This window comes from Drosophila kikkawai, chromosome X, assembly GCF_030179895.1.
Source record: "Drosophila kikkawai strain 14028-0561.14 chromosome X, DkikHiC1v2, whole genome shotgun sequence".
Lineage (NCBI taxonomy): Eukaryota > Metazoa > Arthropoda > Insecta > Diptera > Drosophilidae > Drosophila > Drosophila kikkawai.
Genome location: NC_091733.1, coordinates 26,654,883 through 26,672,214, shown reverse-complemented (window position 1 = coordinate 26,672,214; position 17,332 = coordinate 26,654,883). Strand labels below are relative to the sequence as shown.

General features: G+C 46.5%; 3 protein-coding genes across 4 annotated transcripts; 2 read left to right on the top strand and 1 right to left on the bottom strand.

Moving 5' to 3' along the window:
• Positions 1–13: 13 nt before the first annotated feature.
• Positions 14–4,885, top strand: ebo (ellipsoid body open). 2 transcript variants are annotated; one of them, XM_017178512.3, is made up of 11 exons: positions 14–401; positions 495–1,015; positions 1,129–1,284; positions 1,372–1,754; positions 1,814–2,010; positions 2,084–2,517; positions 2,578–3,127; positions 3,194–3,363; positions 3,474–3,683; positions 3,748–4,180; positions 4,243–4,885. In XM_017178512.3, the coding sequence occupies exons 1-11, from the start codon at positions 399–401 to the stop codon at positions 4,318–4,320; spliced, it is 3,135 nt and encodes a 1,044-aa protein (XP_017034001.1). In that variant the 5' UTR covers positions 14–398; the 3' UTR covers positions 4,321–4,885. The 2 variants fall into 2 exon arrangements, with proteins under 2 accessions (XP_017034001.1, XP_070144417.1); XM_070288316.1 differs by lacking the exons at positions 14–401; positions 495–1,015 and having other exon boundaries at positions 1,145–1,284; positions 1,345–1,754.
• A 1,513-nt stretch (positions 4,886–6,398) lies between these two features.
• On the top strand, positions 6,399–8,653 carry Cyp4g1 (Cytochrome P450 4g1). Its single transcript, XM_017178513.3, has one exon. The coding sequence runs from the start codon at positions 6,511–6,513 to the stop codon at positions 8,179–8,181; it is 1,671 nt and encodes a 556-aa protein (XP_017034002.1). The 5' UTR covers positions 6,399–6,510; the 3' UTR covers positions 8,182–8,653.
• A 6,424-nt stretch (positions 8,654–15,077) lies between these two features.
• ase (asense) lies at positions 15,078–16,648 on the bottom strand. The gene is made up of 2 exons (XM_070288575.1): positions 16,155–16,648; positions 15,078–16,118 (listed from the first exon to the last, which is right to left on the bottom strand). Exons 1-2 carry the CDS (start codon positions 16,596–16,598, stop codon positions 15,078–15,080), a joined length of 1,485 nt encoding a protein of 494 aa, XP_070144676.1. The 5' UTR covers positions 16,599–16,648.
• Positions 16,649–17,332: the final 684 nt, after the last annotated feature.

Genomic DNA, 17,332 nt, shown 5'->3' with positions numbered 1-17,332 from the left:
ACTACATTATGCTATTTAAAAATTCAGCCAAGTTAAACCTTTGAAATTGGTTGAAATTCCCAAAACTTTCGTTTATTTAAGTTATCGATAGATCGATAAGCCGTAACTGCAAAGGTCAGTGTTGGTTAATACCGCAACCTTGACTCGCCAGAGTTGCCAGGCCGTCCACAGCAGAGTTTCAGAGATTTCAGACAAAAACTTTTTTTTTTTTGGCCACCTTCGTGTACACACAAAGAAAAACATGAAATTGCTAGCGAGCAGCTGCTGACGCAAAGTGAAACCAAAGTGGGAGGACCAGGCCAGAGCCCACGGCGCACACACACGCCCCACACACACGGCACGCCGCCACACACACAACCATCCATCCCAGCCAGCGAGCGGAACAGCCAGGGGGAAAAATGGTGAGTGTTAATCCGCTCCTGAATCAGCCCCGCCCCTAGCAGAGGCTTCAGCCTTCACACTTATCACTTATCTTGCTCCACTCGCCCCCGCAGCACGCCGCATCCATGACAACGGTGGAGGGATTGCTGCAGGAGTTCTATCAGCCCTCCACATCGAATGCCCGCAAGCGCGAGATTGAAACGAATCTGCTGGCCTTCAAGTCACAGCCGGAGGCATGGCAGCTGTGCCTGCGCGTGGCCACCGCACCCGAGGGCACCGAGAATCAGTTCCTTTGGTTCTTCAGCACCTCGACGCTGGAGCACACGATCACCCGACGCTGGACCCAACTGAATGCGGCGGACAAGACGCTGTTGCGCGAGGCCCTGTGGAATACATATGCCCAGCTGGGGGCACCGGGCGCTGCCCGGCGGCATCGGGATACACTGGCGCAGCTGATAGCATTGATGGGGAAGCGGGAGTTTCCCGAACAGGATCCCAATTACATGCAGCATTGCATGGAGCTGACCAAGACCCGCTTCCAGTTGGGCATCAATTTGCTGCGCGTCACCTCCGAGGAGGTGGTGAGCAATCGCGGGGATCTGACGACGGAATGGAAGCAGTACTTTTACTCCTGGTAAGTAGATAACCTCTTTTTAGAGGAGATCCCTGGTTGTTTCCTCCACCCAATCCCCATTCCTTGTGTTTAACCCTCTGTGTCCCCTCTGTGTCCCCCTGTGCCGCGTGTAGCATCTCCATGTGTATACCCGATGTGATGGACCTGGTCACCAAGTATCTACTAATCGCCGTGTGCCACATCAATGGCAAAGACATCCAAGCGACCATACCAAACACACTCATGGACTTTAGTCTAACCTCAGCGCTGCCAAACGACAATCATCTAAGGTGGGTTCCAGAGCCAAGATAGATGCTCTTCACTCTCCCCTCTCTCTCTCTCTCTCTTAGCTAATTCGTTCTTTGTGTGGCTTATAGTTCCTCCATTTTGGAGCTGCTCGGCTGTGTGCAGCATTTGGTCTCCTGGATACGCACTGATTTGATCTCGGAGTACTTCCTCATGGGCATACTCGATCTCTCCCAGTGGCGTCCTGCCCACGAGCCCATCTCCCTGGCCGCCTTGTCGGTGCTCAATGAGCTCCTCTATCTGCAGAAGCCTTTGCCCTATGCGGGCACTTTGATGGGTGGTGTAAGCAGCCTCCTGGAGCAGCACAACAACAATCGGCGGCAGAGCGAAATGTATAGCGACAAGTTCAGGGAGCTGTTGCGTCTCTACACCACCAAGTACGCCGGCAAGCTGATGCAGGAGCCGGAGCTGCTGGAGAACTTTCTCAGCCTGCTCTACGGCTGCACCAGGGAATGTGAGTGGACATGGATGAGCTCCTCCTCCAGCTAACAGTCTCTTATTTTCCCTTTCAAGTGCATGGCGCTTTGGACTTTACAGAGAAGCTGGAAATTTGGACGCCCATTATCAAGGGCATTGCCCAGCAGCCGGCCAAGGTAATGCGCTTCAACCAGGTGCTCACCCAGCTGGTGGACGAGATTATGCGGCGTACGCAATTCGAGGCCAACAAGCCCGAGCTGGAAGTTCTAGACAATGAGCTGATGGAGGATGATGTGAGTGGCAGGGGAAGTGGGAGTTGGTACCCTTTTTTAACTCCTCCTCCTCCTCCTCCTCCTTTTCCCACAGACCTCCGCCACCGAGTGGCAGCAGTTTCTGGACCAATGCTTCGAGTCTTTGGCCTTGCTGGCCACCACCCGTGGTGCCCATGTGGTTTTCGCACAAGTATTTGCCCACTGGTCCCGCCCGCAAATGTATCTAATGTCGCTGGAGCATGCCCTGGACCATGGCAGCAGTCGCAGCTACGAGGCGGCCCGCAAGCTCAAGACAGCCAATATGGGTGAAATTTTAAGAGACTTTGCCACCGTTTGCCAGGCGGTGGTGCGTCTGGCTCCACTAATGGACACGGCCACGGCGGCTCCAAGCGTGGCCGATGAAATGGAGTGCCAGTTGCAGATGCTATCCGACAGTTTGCTGCAAACGTTGCAGCTGCTGGCAAGCAATCGCCTGCAGGGCGGCAATGAGATGGACAAGGCCACGTTTCAGATGGATCTGGATAACCTGTAAGTGTCCCTAAAAGCTAAAATCCTCCTCCATTTCCGTGTTTTAATCGTAACCTTTAGGTATGCCCAAGTTTTGCTGGCCATAAGGAGTATCTTTCCCCTCTCCAAGGCTTTGGTGGGTGAGGAGCTGCTGCATCGTTTGTTTGCCATCTTGGGCAGCATCTTTGCCTGCAGTGGTTCGTTGGCCGCCGCCTCACCCATTGTTCAGCAGGCGGCCAGCGAGCTGTTGTTGTTCATTGCCACTGTGATACGACCCAAGTGCTTGTTAGAGATCCCCCAGATTCAGAATCTGCTGCAGGCGGGTTCTCGTTTGGGCGCCCAGCTGCCGCGTCAGGTGTGCATCAATGTCTACATTGCCTTGGTTAGCTATATGGTTTTGCCCTGGAAAAGTGTGCCCGAGCAGCAGCAGGACTATCAGCGAAGGCTCTGGATGCTGCGCGAGTATGTCCAGGGGCTGGCGCAGAACTTTCTGGACTTGGATTTGGGTCAGGCCAATGAGAGCAAGGTGGCTGCCACTACACTAAGTTTGCTGGGCACTTTTACGGCTCTGATTGAGTACTTTAAGGCCACAGGAGGAAATGCCAAGGATATGCTGGCCAGCACTTTTAAGGTTTGTTGTGTTTAAAGGAGTTTCAAGGAGTTTTTTGAAGGAAATGATAAAATGTTTGCCTTGCAGCCCATTCTCACCAAGGCCTTAATGATCTTCAACAGCTTTGGCCTGAGCAGCATAGCCATGGCCATCACAGTGGCCGAGTTTAGTCTCAGCATGCTCCGCTCGTTGCCCACTCATTTGGGTGGACAGTTCATCAAGGAGATGATCACTTTGTTTATCAATGTCAGCAGCAGGTTGGTATTTTTTTTATCCACTATCCTTAGCCCCCATTCCCCTCTTGCTCTCTGTCCATTTCGGAGCTGTAACTCCCATTTGCTGCTCTCTCTCTCTCTTTCCTTTTCAGGGAGCAGCTTACCCTGAGCCGGCTGGCCGTCATGGAGAAGGTTTTGCAGATGTTCAAGCTGATTGTAGAGCAGCCGGGCAGTGCCTCCTTGGGGCTGCTGCCCTCTATCCTGGACTTTGGCACTCAGCAGATTCTGCCGCTGCTGCAACAGCAGAATACGGCCACGGATAACAGCGAGATAACCAGCCTGCTCTACGCGCTTTTCGACAGGTAAGAGGCCTGGCTACAAAGCCGAAAAATAATTAAAATACATTTTTATTGTATTTTTTTCCAGTGTTTTAACCTGCAAGTGGCAGTTCTTTTACAAAAACCAACTCTCCAATGGCCACACCACCACCACACACAACTTCAACTGCAGCGACAACCTGCATCCGGTGCACTTTATGGCCATCTTGAATGCCTATGGCCAGATGCTGGTCAGCGGCACAGATCCCAGCAATGTGCGCAGCGTTTTGCTTTCCATGCAGAATGTAAACGAGCGCAGTCGTCTATATCAGCGGGCTTTGTTCAAAGAGCAGCTAATGGCCTCCTTTCAGCGGGCTTTGCTGAATCTTTTGATGAGCGGGGAGGGTGCCTTGCACTTTGATATGATTGCCCAGGCCTTGTATTCGATGGGTCAGGTGGATCGAAGGCAGTTGCTGGAGAGTTTGGCACAGGCCTCGCTGCCGGTGGGGCAGACAGTGCTAGAGGAGATTTGCCAGACAAGTGTGAGTTTGAAAAGGGCGCAATTGAAGACAGGGAAAGTAATCTCTGTTTTTTTTTTTTGCAGGACATTCCAACGTTTACGCAGAAGCTCACACAGCTCATGCAGGACGCCCACTGTGTGCATCTCAATGAGACGGCGTAGGAGGAGAAGGGAACCCACTTCCACACCCTGTTAGCTCCTTTTCTTTTTGAATTTTGTGACGTGTGTAAAGTGCTAACATGTAAATACCTCTGTTTTTTTTTTTGTACTTTAAACGCGTGCGAAGCCATATTTACTTGGTGACTCTATGTGTGTCCCAGATCCCCCGCCAGATTGCGTTTTGTTCCTTGTTTCCCCCTCGTTTCCCTGCGTGCCTGTGTTCTTTTCATTCATTCTCGATAAAAAAAAGCTAAAAGACATTGTTAGTTCGTAGTCGAAAAAACGCTGTATTATGTGTTTTTGGGAACGTGAATCCTTACTTTAATTAAACGCCACATAACGTAAAAGTCATACTCATATATCCACCTAGCGCCTAAAGCATATATACGCATAAATTAATTAGCATATATATCCATATGTAAATCGGTTACGTTGTAAGCTACAAATTGTGTATTCATGTAATTTATTCAGCGATTCAATTTCGTTGCTTTGATTTGAATACGAATTCGAGTCGCGCTTGAGTCCCTTCGATCAGAAATTCAATAAAAACTATTTTTACCAATTTTAATTCATGTGTTTTTCATATTTTTTTAGTAGAGCCGCCAAAGGGGTGGGAAAAGGGGGGTTTATATATATATATATATTTTTTTTTTAATTATTTATTATAAAGGCCAAAACTCAAAAACTACTCCACCAATCTGTTTAAAATTTGGTACCTAACATCTTTAGCTTATTCTCCAGGTACCCTCATTATTATTTTATTACTTTTTTATTTATTTATATTTTTTATTTAACAAAATAACCAAAATTTTGAGTTAAAAATCAAGATGTTGACTTTGGACTTTAATAAAAAATCAGGAAAAAATGTTAAAAATAAAAACGCAACTTGAGTACCTCAAGACAACTATCCTTTAACGAATGCAAGATATTTTTTTTTTGATATAGGATGATTCTGTGACAAGTTAGGATGTAAACAGCAAACCATCTTTAATTTTGAGGCCGCTGGGGAGATTTCCTATAACTCCTCTACCTCTAAATATTTTTCAATACAAAATTTATCAAAAATTGTTCAAATGTTGTTTTATTATATGATATGTAATTCATTAAGCCAACTTTAGCCGTTTCGCCACAATAATTTTTAAGAAAAGTGTCTCGTTTTGAGACGATTTTGAAACTGAAATAAACTAAAAATATGGCGAATGACTGAACCCATTTGCATTTATGGGTAGAACCACGCTTTGAACACGCGCTCAACAAATAATCCATTTGCAAATAAAAAAATCGAATAGCAAAAAGGATCACTCAAAACAAGGAGCTGAGGCCAGGACGCTGAATGAGGCGGAGGAGGAAGATCATAAAAGCGACAACTTCCTCTCCTTTGTCTGCTGTCTACTCGTTTTTTTATTGTTTATTTACCTTACTTTATACGCTTTTCCCTTTTTTTTTTTTTTTTTGCATAGCCCCGTGCGCCGCCGTGCCTGCTCAGGTGTCCGGGGACAAAGGCGGCGAAATTGAATTTAATGAAAAGCGAAAGCGGAGACGGAGATCGGGATGGGAATGGTAATGGGGATGAAGATGGAAAGGAACTGCTCTCACCCACTTCCGCTTGCCGGCAGGTAAATCTTTCTGCAAGTGACCGCGCGCACAGGTAGTAGCACTTTGCATACACGATCCTGGCATCCTGTGCACTTCCGCAGGAAGCAGGAGGAGAACAGTGTAGAGAAGAACTAATACCACAAGAAATCTCTCACTGAAAATCCGTAAAATACTTTGGAAAACCACTTGCAAGCCACTATTGCTGCCCAAGGTGGCCGCCAGAGGTGAAAGGTGGGGCTGGGAACGACCAGAGACCAGGAGAAGAGCAAACACCAACTGTGCCCCCCTTCTGTCATTTAATGGCGATCGGAAATGGAATGACGCAGTGGATCGACTCCAAAGTGCGCTCGGTTGGACGGCTACGTGACTCGGATTTGGTTTGCAAATCGCCGGGACTGGGACTGGGTGGTGGCCTGGCATACACTTGACTCCCGGATTGGCCCTCAGACCCGGGCCGAGCCGTATAAAATTGTGGACTCGGCAGTGGTTAAGGCACAGTTGAGCGCTGGCGGCTGGAATAGCAACAGTGCCATCTAAGCAGGAGGATCTAAGGAGGACCAACCCAGTGGATAAGTGAGAGACAGACCTAAAGCAATCATGGTTGTGGAAACAGTGCAGGAGACGCTGCAGCAGACTGCTGCCGGTGGCGGCAGCTCATTGCTGGGATTCAGCCCCATGCTGACCACCCTGGTGGGCACCTTGGTGGCCATGGCCCTGTACGAGTACTGGCGCCGCAACACCCGCGAGTACCGGATGGTGGCCAACATACCGTCGCCGCCGGAGCTGCCTATCCTGGGACAGGCTCACGTGGCAGCTGGACTGAGCAATGCCGAGATCCTGGCCGTTGGCCTGGGCTACCTTAATAAGTACGGCGAGACGATGAAGGCCTGGCTGGGCAATGTCCTGCTCATCTTCCTCACCAATCCCAAGGACATCGAGCTCATTCTGGGCGGCCATCAGCATTTGACCAAGGCCGAGGAGTACCGCTACTTCAAGCCCTGGTTCGGCAACGGCCTGCTGATCAGCAACGGACACCACTGGCGCCACCACCGCAAGATGATTGCCCCCACCTTCCACCAGAGCATCCTGAAGAGTTTCGTGCCGACGTTCGTCGATCACTCGAAGACCGTGGTGGGTCGCATGGCCCTCGAGGCGGGCAAGTCCTTCGATGTGCACGACTACATGTCCACGACCACCGTCGACATCCTGCTGTCCACGGCGATGGGTGTGAAGAAGCTGCCGGAGGGCAACAAGAGTTTCGAGTATGCCCAGGCCGTCGTCGACATGTGCGACATCATCCACAAGCGTCAGGTTAAGCTGCTCTACCGCCTGGACTCCATCTACAAGTTCACCAAGCTCCGCGAGAAGGGCGACCGGATGATGGACATCATCTTGGGCATGACCAGCAAGGTGGTGCGCGACCGCAAGGAGAACTTCCAGGAGGAGTCGCGGGCCATCATCGAGGAGATTGCGCCCAGCAGCAGTGCCCCGGTGACCAAGAAGGAGGGCCTGCGCGACGATCTGGATGACATTGATGAGAACGATGTGGGCGCCAAGCGGCGATTGGCCCTGCTCGATGCCATGGTGGAGATGGCCAAGAATCCCGATATTGAGTGGAACGAGAGGGACATCATTGACGAGGTGAACACCATTATGTTCGAGGGACACGACACCACCTCCGCCGGCTCCAGCTTCGCCCTCTGCATGATGGGCATCCACAAGGACATCCAGGCCAAGGTCTTTGCCGAGCAGAAGGCCATCTTTGGCGACAACATGCTGCGCGACTGCACCTTCGCCGACACCATGGAGATGAAGTACTTGGAGCGCGTGATTCTCGAGACCCTGAGGTTGTACCCACCAGTACCCTTGATTGCCCGCCGCCTGGACTACGACCTCAAGCTGGCCAGTGGCCCCTACACGGTGCCCAAGGGCACCACCTGCATTGTGCTGCAGTACAGCGTCCACCGTCGCCCCGACATCTATCCCAATCCGACCAAGTTTGACCCGGACAACTTCCTGCCGGAGCGCATGGCCAACAGGCACTACTACGCCTTCATTCCCTTCAGCGCCGGGCCCAGGAGCTGTGTGGGTCGCAAGTACGCGATGCTCAAGCTGAAGGTCCTCCTCTCCACCATCGTGAGGAACTACATTGTCCACTCCACCGACACGGAGGCGGACTTTAAGCTGCAGGCCGACATTATCCTGAAGCTGGAGAACGGCTTCAACATCTCGCTGGAGAAGCGCCAGTATGCCAATGCCAGCGCCTAGGATTCCGATTCCGATTCCGATTCCTGATTCCTGAGAGCCCTGTACATAGATCCGATGACGACGAAACCCGTGCCGATCCGTACCGAACCGAACCGAACCGAGAAAGCCAACAAGCCAGCCAGAGAGTCAACCAATTTTCCAATCTTTTTCTTTTTGTTTCTTTACTACTTTTCTATTTTCTTTCTTTTCGTTGGTCCTTAGCGGGTGGTGCCCCCCATATATGCTATATATTCTATATCCCATCACCCCTTCTGTATCCACTTCCACCCCCTTCCCATGCCTATGCCCATGTCCTTTGCCCATATCCTATCCCATTCGTTTTTTTTTTTTTTCCTAGCCTGTAGTGTGATTTTTTTTCCTCTATTCTAGTATTTATTAAGTCACATGGTTTGAATGAAACCCAAAAAATATGAAAAATATATGAAATATATACGAAAAAGCAAGCGCAGCCAATGGAGCTGCAAAAACTGTAGTTGAACAAGTCTTCTGATTCTGTGGGAAAAACAGAGGGAACTTTAAGCTCTACCCAGCAGACAATAAAACGTTCGTTTATGATATTTATAGAAAAAAATTTATAACTTGCCTGTTTTTCAAGATTTTTCCATCATTTTTGGGATATGGCCATTTAATATTATTCCAGAATTTTGGTAAAAATTTTATGAAAATCGGACGACTATATCATATAGCTGCCATAGTAACGATCGGTAAATTTTTAGAAAAAAAATTAAAACTTGGCTGTTTTTCAAAATATTCTGGGATATGGCCATTTTTTATTATTTTAGAGGTTTGGTACAAATTTTATGAAAATCGGACGACTATATCATATAGCTGTCATAGGAACGATCGGGAAATTAATAGAAAAAAAACTATAACTTCGTTGTTTTTCAACGTATTTTTATCTACTCTGAGATATAAGCTTATTTTATTATTCTAGAATTTTGGTATAAATTTCATAAAAATCGGACGACTATATCATATAGCTGCCATATGAACGATCGGGAAATTTTTAGAAAGAAAATTAAAACTTGGCTGTTTTTCAAAATATTCTCATTAATTTTGGGATATGGCCATTTTTTATTATTTTGGAGTTTTGGTAAAAATTTTATGAAAATCGGACGACAATATCATATAGCTGCCATAGGAACGATCGGGAAATTAATAAAAAAAAACCATAACTTCGTTGTTTTTCAACGTATTTTTATCTACTCTGAGATATAAGCTTATTTTATTATTCTAGAATTTTGGTATAAATTTCATATAAATCGGACAACTATATCATATAGCTGCCATAGAAACGATCGGTAAATGTAGGGAAAATGTAAAGCTGGGAATGCAAAACTGTAACTGTCAAACTGTAAACATAATAGGCATAGGTAAAATGTAATAAAACTCTGTTTTGTGTGTGTTTTCAGCACTCAAATTTATAATGTAAATATCAAACCCAATCTGCAAGGGAATAAAAACTTCGGCTTGCCGAAGTTAGCTTCCTTTCTTGTTTATTTTCTCAAAATATATGAATAAATAATTTTATATAATACATGTGCCTCAAGATCACTGGTCCTCCTCCTCCTCCTCGTTAATGCGCTAATGCGTTGCAATCGGCAGTTTTTTCTTGCGGGGACCAAAACTTTGGCAATGTCAAAATATTGATGCAGAGCCCTCCTCTGTCCTTGGAGGAAGATAAAAGGTATGAGGCCCAAGGTGCTTACAGAGAGAGAAAAGCTCACAAAATAGCTTAAAGTTATAATTGGAGACAAACTAAGGCTATAATATAAACCAAAATCTTTTCACTATTTAGTTTATAAATATATACAAAAGTATAATGAAATATTTTAGTTTAAAGACTTACATTTTCACATCAATTTCTCCCAGTGTAGAGAGGCATTCGTATTTGTTAGCATTATGCTGATCGGCGGCTGACCTGCTGCTCACTTAAGTCGACACCTCATTCCGCCGGTCGATTTATAATGCGATTAATCGGATTTTGGTTCGGATCGAGGCCGTGACAAATGCAAATGCTATTGTACCCCAAATTGCCGGCAGTTCATCGCGGAATAATGGAGGAATTTTGCGCCCAGTCATGGAATTTCTCACTCCTTTTTTCTTGGGTTTCGGCAGCTCTTTTTTCGTGTTTTTTTTTTTATGGGTGTTTGGAGGGTCGGCTTTCACTTTTGGTCATGTAATGCAATTTTCCGTTTGATTTTCCTCTCGATTTTCCGTTCGTCCGCCTAACAAGCATCCGATTACGAAACGGAAGTCCTTTCGTTTTCCTTCGCGGTGCGTTTCCTGTTGCCAAACACGATTAATGAACCCGTTCGGAGGAGGAGGAGGAACATGCACTCGGTTCTGTTTTGGCCATTGTCCTTTTTTTTTGCGCTAGGCAAATAGCCGAGTGTTTTTTACCTGCCAGGATCTTGGGCCCATCAGCGTCGGCGGCGGTAATCCAATCCAGCGTTTCGGGACTCGTTTCTTGCTCTCCGGATGTTTGTGCACATTCATTCTGCTTTTTATGGCGGAGAATCCTTTTGGCATTGGGAATATCGTAAAAGGACATGCGTATGTCCTTCATGCGTGACACTCGAGCCTCCCTTTGACCCTTTGATGACCGCCGCAGGCCGCATCTCTCCCACTGATCTCGCCCATAAAATTGTGGTTTTAATAAGACGTTTTCCTCTATAAAGATGGTTCGGAATTTTCCCTTTTTTTGGCATGCTTTGAGCGGAAGGATATGGTTTGTAAATAAGGTTTCAGGATATTATTTTGGACTTAAAAGGTAGGTGTAGATATGGGATTAAAGTTAAAGTTTTCTGCTGAGTCTAGGATGTTTCTACTCTTACTTAACCTTGTTGCATTGATTGAGCTGTTTCCGGGATGTCCTTCTTGCGAATGGACCCCACACCTAGCCAGGATCCTTGTCAGGATCCCGGGGAATTGTCTCTGTTGCCCAAACAGAGAGGACATCTCAATCAATGCAATGCAAAACTGGGCTTCCTGGAGTGCTGTCAAAATTGTGCGAGTCACACAATCGATGATGACTCAATGCCGAGTGTCCTCGAACCCAAAAGGAGTCCTAGGAATGCCCCTGGCCACCCTGGAGTGCCAGGAGTCAAAACACAAGACTACGGGGAATACAGGGTATTATACTGTATATATTTAGAAACTGCATTATGTGGACCCACGTGGAGGCAGCCGGCGAGCTGGTGTCCTGGAAAACATGTGCAGCCAGTCCTTGTTGGAGCACTTTCAATTATAGAAAGTCTAACACATGTCGTCCTTATGCCTTTCATTTGGAGCTACACATTATTATGTCTTACGAGAACGCAATGTGGCTGCGGGACGCAAGTGTTCTGAATGAAATTAACTCGGATCTGTCAGCCGCAGGATCATCTCCGGCCGAGAGGCGGGGGTCTTAGGCTTCCAGAAAGTGTTAACCATAGATTCCAGTCCCGGCTTAAGAGCCTTAAGCATCTTAGCCACAAAGCACGCACTTAAGTGCCTTCATTGTGGCCTGAAGTGTGTCCACTCGAGACGGAAAAATCAGAGTAAAAATCCCTAAAATGATGGCCAGAAAAACTGCTTAAGTTTAAATAAGGATCCTGCGGCTTAGTCTGCGGTTAAGATGGGACTTTTTGAAACTGGGTTAAGAAATCAGAGCACGAGACCTGCATAAGCCTGAGATACCGAGACAAAGGATCAGCGGTTTTGCGGATCTGCAGGCACTCAAGAAAGTGCTCAAATCCTTTAAGACCCTAACTAAGCGAAAACTGAATGGAAACTAGGATAAACTGAATGAAATCTATTGGAGGGAAACCAAGAATGAAGCTGCTCATGAATGAATTCTACATTTTTGATAAGATCTCGACGAGTTCCAGATGATATTAATAGGAAACTGGCTCTGGTTTATGGTTTATGGTAATCGGATCGTTGGAACCCCCAGCCCCTGGGCCTGCGCACACGCTAACTGAAAGCGAGGGCGGGCTACACCTCGAACGAGTCCATGTCCCGTTGCCATAATAATGAGTTATTGCACCCAAATGATTTATGAATATTCAAAAGGGTGACATGTGCCGCAAAAGGGGGCATAACGGGAAGAGGAATCAAAGAGCGAAACCGAATCCGGACTTCATTTGAAGCCTCAAGCAACGGGATTTCACTCCAAAATACGATCGATCGCATTACCCATCTATCCCATATATATATATATATTTAATAATCATAACGGTCTGTCGAGCAGATTTTCACTGCTAACGGTGAACGGGGCACCCACCCCAAGAAAAAAAAGGAAAATAAAAAAAAGAAAGGTAAGAAAATGCACCTTTGCACCTGGATCAAGAAATGGGAAACTGCAAGAAGGATGGGGAGAATGCACAGAGAAAAATAAAGAGCGGTAGAAAAAATTGTAAAATATTGCTATTAAGGAAATATTTAGAACTTTGTTGGAATTTCCGGGAATATAAAATTATAAATCATTAAAATGATAAATACTTTAAAATTATAAATTATTTAAAATTATAAATAATTTAATTTAAAATTATAAATACTTTAAAATAATAAATAATTTAAAATTAAAAATATTTTAAATTTAATTTAAAATTAAAAATAATTTAATATTATAAATAATATAAAATTATACATAATTTAATTTAAAATTAAAAATAATTTAAAATTATAAATATTTTATAATTATAAATTATTTAATTTAAAATTATAAATCATAAAAATTATTAATATGAAATTAAAATCTTAATAAACTATAAAAAATATATGAAAATTTCTGTTCAAGTTGAATTTAAATAATTTAATTATTTAATTTATATTTAATATTTAATATATTTCAATCCTTTGTCTTAATGTATTATTTAATAGTATATATACTTCAATCTAGGCTCCTTTTTTTTCTTTATGTGTAGGCCCGCTCGAAGGACACACACTCGTATTACTCAACGTGAGGCATCCGCAGATGCACTTCTCTCCTGGCAAATACCGTTTGGCACAAGCCATCTCTTCTCCTTAATGGCCAAACGATTTTCAATTGATTTTCCCCATTGTTCGATCCTGTTTCTTCTCGTCCTCCTGCTCGTCTTGGATAATTTTGCATCATTTTTATCCTTTTTGGATTGGCGCGTTTTTCTCGGTTTTCTTGGTTTTCTCTAGATGTTTTCTTTCCATTTGTTGTGCCCTGTCCTGTCTCCTGGCAGCTGTCCAAAGTGGCAAAGAGGGAGACTAGGGAGGGGGGAGAGATATGCGTTGGCACAGGACAATAAGGTCCTGCATACAATTAGCCAAGAGCTCCTAGCGCCAAGTCAGCGTGAGGGTGAGAAAAGATCCTTTAAATAAAAGCAGTCAAGATATTGTTTTTACATATATACCTAAAAAATATTATATGTGAATTATATATGTATTTCTATTTTTTAGAGATTAAAAATATATATAGAAAAGAAAAGAAATCTTCTAGAAAATTAGAAGAAAAAGAAGATGCTATACTAGAAGAAGACTATATATTATAGCTGCCATAGAAACGATCGGTAGATGTAGAGAAAATGTAAATCTGAAAGGGTATACAAGCTTCGGCGTGCCGAAGTTAGTTTTCTTATTTTTTATTATATTAATATTAAAATATTAAACTAAAATTTAATAAAATAACTAATTTTATGTATATCCCATACTTTTTCTTATCCATTTTCTTTCCTTTATGCAAATTTCCACACAAGGACCTCCGCCTTTGAGAGCAATCCGTTTGCTCTGCGGTTGTCCTTGTCAAATCCCTAATTATTATGCCCCTTTCGGTGCATTTTTAATTAGTTGTGTCATTAGGAGACCTGCACTTGCAGCAGCACAATTCCGGTCCGGTTTTTCCCATTCCCACGTTGCAGGGTTACGACATGGGGTTTTCTAGATCTCTTGCCTCCGGTTTTTTTTTACGTTTCTTCTTCCCCTTTTGGGCGCACTGTCATTTATCAGGACACGGACACGGGCACGGACACGGACATGAGGCTCATTTGAATATCAGGCAGTGAAGCGGAGTGCCTCGCAGGACCTCTCCCTGTCCCGTATGCAAATACGGCATATACCATATACGATCCTATCCCTTTGCATGCTTGGACGCTTATGAAAATGAACATGAAACGCCGATTCCCTTCTGGCTGTTCTCAGCTCTCTCTGTTGTCTGTTATTTTTTCTGTTTTCATTCAGATCGGATCAGATCCCATCAGATCCGATGAGTGTGCATGTTTGGCAGCCATTAGTCGAAATCCATGTGTCAAAAACCGTTAGGATATTTGAAAACGGAGTTACGGGCTCAAAATAGTATCGTAAACTTCAATATATCGAAAATATCGATTTTTTTTCGATAAAATATCGATTTATTTGTATTTTTTCCATAGAAACTTGACCAAAACTAGCTGTTTGATAGCCTCCTTAAGGTCAGATAAATTTATAGGAATTTTGATTTATAGCAACGATTGAAAAAGTATCGATAAATCTATATTTTAATAGGAAAATCGATATAACTTTTGATAACCAAATAACCAAAGACTTTGAATTGATTTTTAGCACACTTGGCATGTATTTATATATAGTATATAGTATATATAATATTAGCTTAACTCAACTGAACATTAGGTCTATGAAAAAAAAGTTGGAACCTTAACTACCATTAAAAGGGGGAACAAGGATGTCTACGAACTAGGACTGGCTCAACATTTAGCTCTTTGTGAGGTCAACTATTTGGGGGGAGGACAGTGGAGGTCAGGAAGAAGATGATCACTAGATGATTCTCTCTCAATCTCTCTCAATCTCTCTCGGCTATTTACAATTACACAATGACTCGGTCAAGGCTTGGGTTTGCTTGCAAAAAAAAAGGATATATATAAATATATAAAAAAAGACTTGGACTTTTACAGGAGCACGGCGGAGGCGTCGGCGGAAGCAGGACCGCCATCCGATTTGGGCGTGTGCGCCTCCCACCAATCGATGGCATCGATCATGCTCTCATCCGAGAGGCAGCCGCCGCCGGAGGCGCCGGGTCCAACCTGCTCTTGGTGCTGCAGGATGTCGCTAAACTCCTTCTTGAAGCCGGGCAGCACCACGTTGTCGTAGAAGCTGACCGGCTCCTGGTCATAGAAAGCGGGTAGAACGGGCGAGGATCCAAGGATCTGCTGTTGCTGCTGCTGTTGCTGCTGCAGTGGTTCTTGCTGGCTGTAAGCCACGGTGAGTCCTGGCGGCGATTCCTGCTTGAACAGCAGCTCCTCGGCCCCAACGGCAGGTGGCGAGGAGCAGGGACTGCTGACAGCCACTGATGCCGCTCCCGCTCCCGCTTCCTGACTCAGTTCACCCAGCAGTTCGGCTGTGAGCAGCTGGTAGGTGTTGGTGCCCGGTATCCGGATGTACTGCATCCCATTGAGGGTGGTCAGGCTGGGCAGGACATCTACGCTGGGACTGGGACTGGGCTCTGTGTCCACGGCAGGCAGGGGCTGCTGCTGCTGCTGTTGCTGCTGTTGCTGCTGCTGGGGCTCTTCCATGTCGTAGTTGCTCAGGGAGTCATCAAAGTGCTCATCCAGCCCGTCAAACTCGTCCTTGATGAACATGAAGCTATCGTCACCGGAGCCGGAGCCAGAGCTATTGGCGCAGCGCCCCAGCGGCGGGAAATCGAAGCCCAGCAGCTTCTCCAGACTCCGGATATACTCCACGGCCATGCGCAGGGTCTCCACCTTGGACAGCTTCTTGCTGGCCCCGCGCCCGGCTCCCTGGGCCTCGAAGGCCTCCGACACCTCCTCGGGTATCTTCTCGCGCAGCAGGGCGAATCCGTTGTTCACCTGCTTGACGCGGTTCCGTTCCCGGGCATTTCGTCGGGCCACGGCCTGCGGCAGGGGCAGTCCCTTACGGCCGGGCGTTCCACCCGCTGCCGCCGCCACCACCGATCCTTGGTGCTCTTGGTGCTCCTGCATCAGCCGCTGCTCCAACTGCCGCTGCACCTTGGCCAAGCTCCGTTGGGGCGTTGCCTTTGGGGTCTTCTCGGACTGCAGTTTCTTCAGCGAAGACTTGCTCCTCTTGGCGGCGGGCAGCGGCTTTTGTTGCTGGTTCTGCTGGTTCTGTTTGGACTCTCCCAGGGGTCGCTTCCTGGACAGGGGGGTGGTGCTGCCGGATGATGCCGCCTGAGCCTGCGCCGCCGCCGCCGCACTCTGGACAGCTCCGAGCATGCCAAAGTCACGGATCTTGCGGATGATTGTGTTCTGATTGGCAATGTGTTGCTGCAGGGCATTGGCTCCGCTCTCGCTAAGGACATTGTGCACGGTGATCTTGCCAAAAGGCTTGAGAGTGGCCTTGAGACCGTGTCCCTGTCCCAGTCCTTGGGGATTCTCCTTGCTCTCACTGGCGGCGTCGGCGGCATTGGTGGGCGGTGAGGGCAGGGCGGCCATGGTAACTTGGCGCTTCTGGTTTTGTTTCTTTGGTTCCTTTGGCTAAACTGGCTGAGGCTAACGTGTCCTTGCTTCAGGACAGCTGCTGGCGTTGTGTGTCGCGTGCCCCGAACTCCGAACTCGAAATGCGGCTGACTCGCAGGACTCGATGGCTCAACGGAAGTGACTTTGCTGACTGCCGAAGGTCCTGCCGCCTGCGTCCTTATGTAAAACGTTCTCACTCGCTGACTTTTCATCCCCTAGACTGGGGTGTCCTTCCCAGCGATCACTCACTCACTCGCACGCACACACAGCACACACAGCACACACACCTCAATTTGGAACTGCGGCTTTTGGGAAAACTAACATCTGATCGATTGGCATAAGGGTGGAAGTGGAATGCCTGGGTCTCTCGCTCTCTCTCGCTGTATATAGGACTTTATATGGTTTATAGTGTTTATATACCGCCCCTCGATATGTGCATAATATGAAACTGAGAGCAGAGGGAGCTTTGGCAGCCCTGGATCTCGGGATTACCTGAGCCACCACGCAGGGCAGGGGCCAGCACCTTGGATTCCCACACACACACACACACAGCGGTGAATGTATCTCTGGAAACGTTCTTCAGAAACGTTCTCAGATTGACCCCCTTGAAAGTTACCAGCTCCTACTTGTTGTTTACTTAATTTCTGAAAGTCTCTGATGTCTCCAGGGCTCGTCAGGACTCTGTTCCCATGTCCTGTGGCTGTTTCCCG

Excerpts from the sequence above, each read along its gene's own strand:
- ebo (XM_017178512.3), top strand. Across the intron at positions 1,755-1,813 it reads CTACGGCTGCACCAGGGAAT|TGCATGGCGCTTTGGACTTT; the intron begins GTGAGTGGACAT and ends TTCCCTTTCAAG. Across the intron at positions 2,011-2,083 it reads ATGAGCTGATGGAGGATGAT|ACCTCCGCCACCGAGTGGCA; the intron begins GTGAGTGGCAGG and ends CTTTTCCCACAG.
- Cyp4g1 (XM_017178513.3), top strand. The coding sequence starts at position 6,511 with ATGGTTGTGGAAACAGTGCAGGAGACGCTGCAGCAGACTGCTGCCGGT.
- ase (XM_070288575.1), bottom strand. The coding sequence starts at position 16,598 with ATGGCCGCCCTGCCCTCACCGCCCACCAATGCCGCCGACGCCGCCAGT. Across the intron at positions 16,119-16,154 it reads CCCAACGGAGCTTGGCCAAG|CACCAAGAGCACCAAGGATC; the intron begins GTGCAGCGGCAG and ends CTGATGCAGGAG.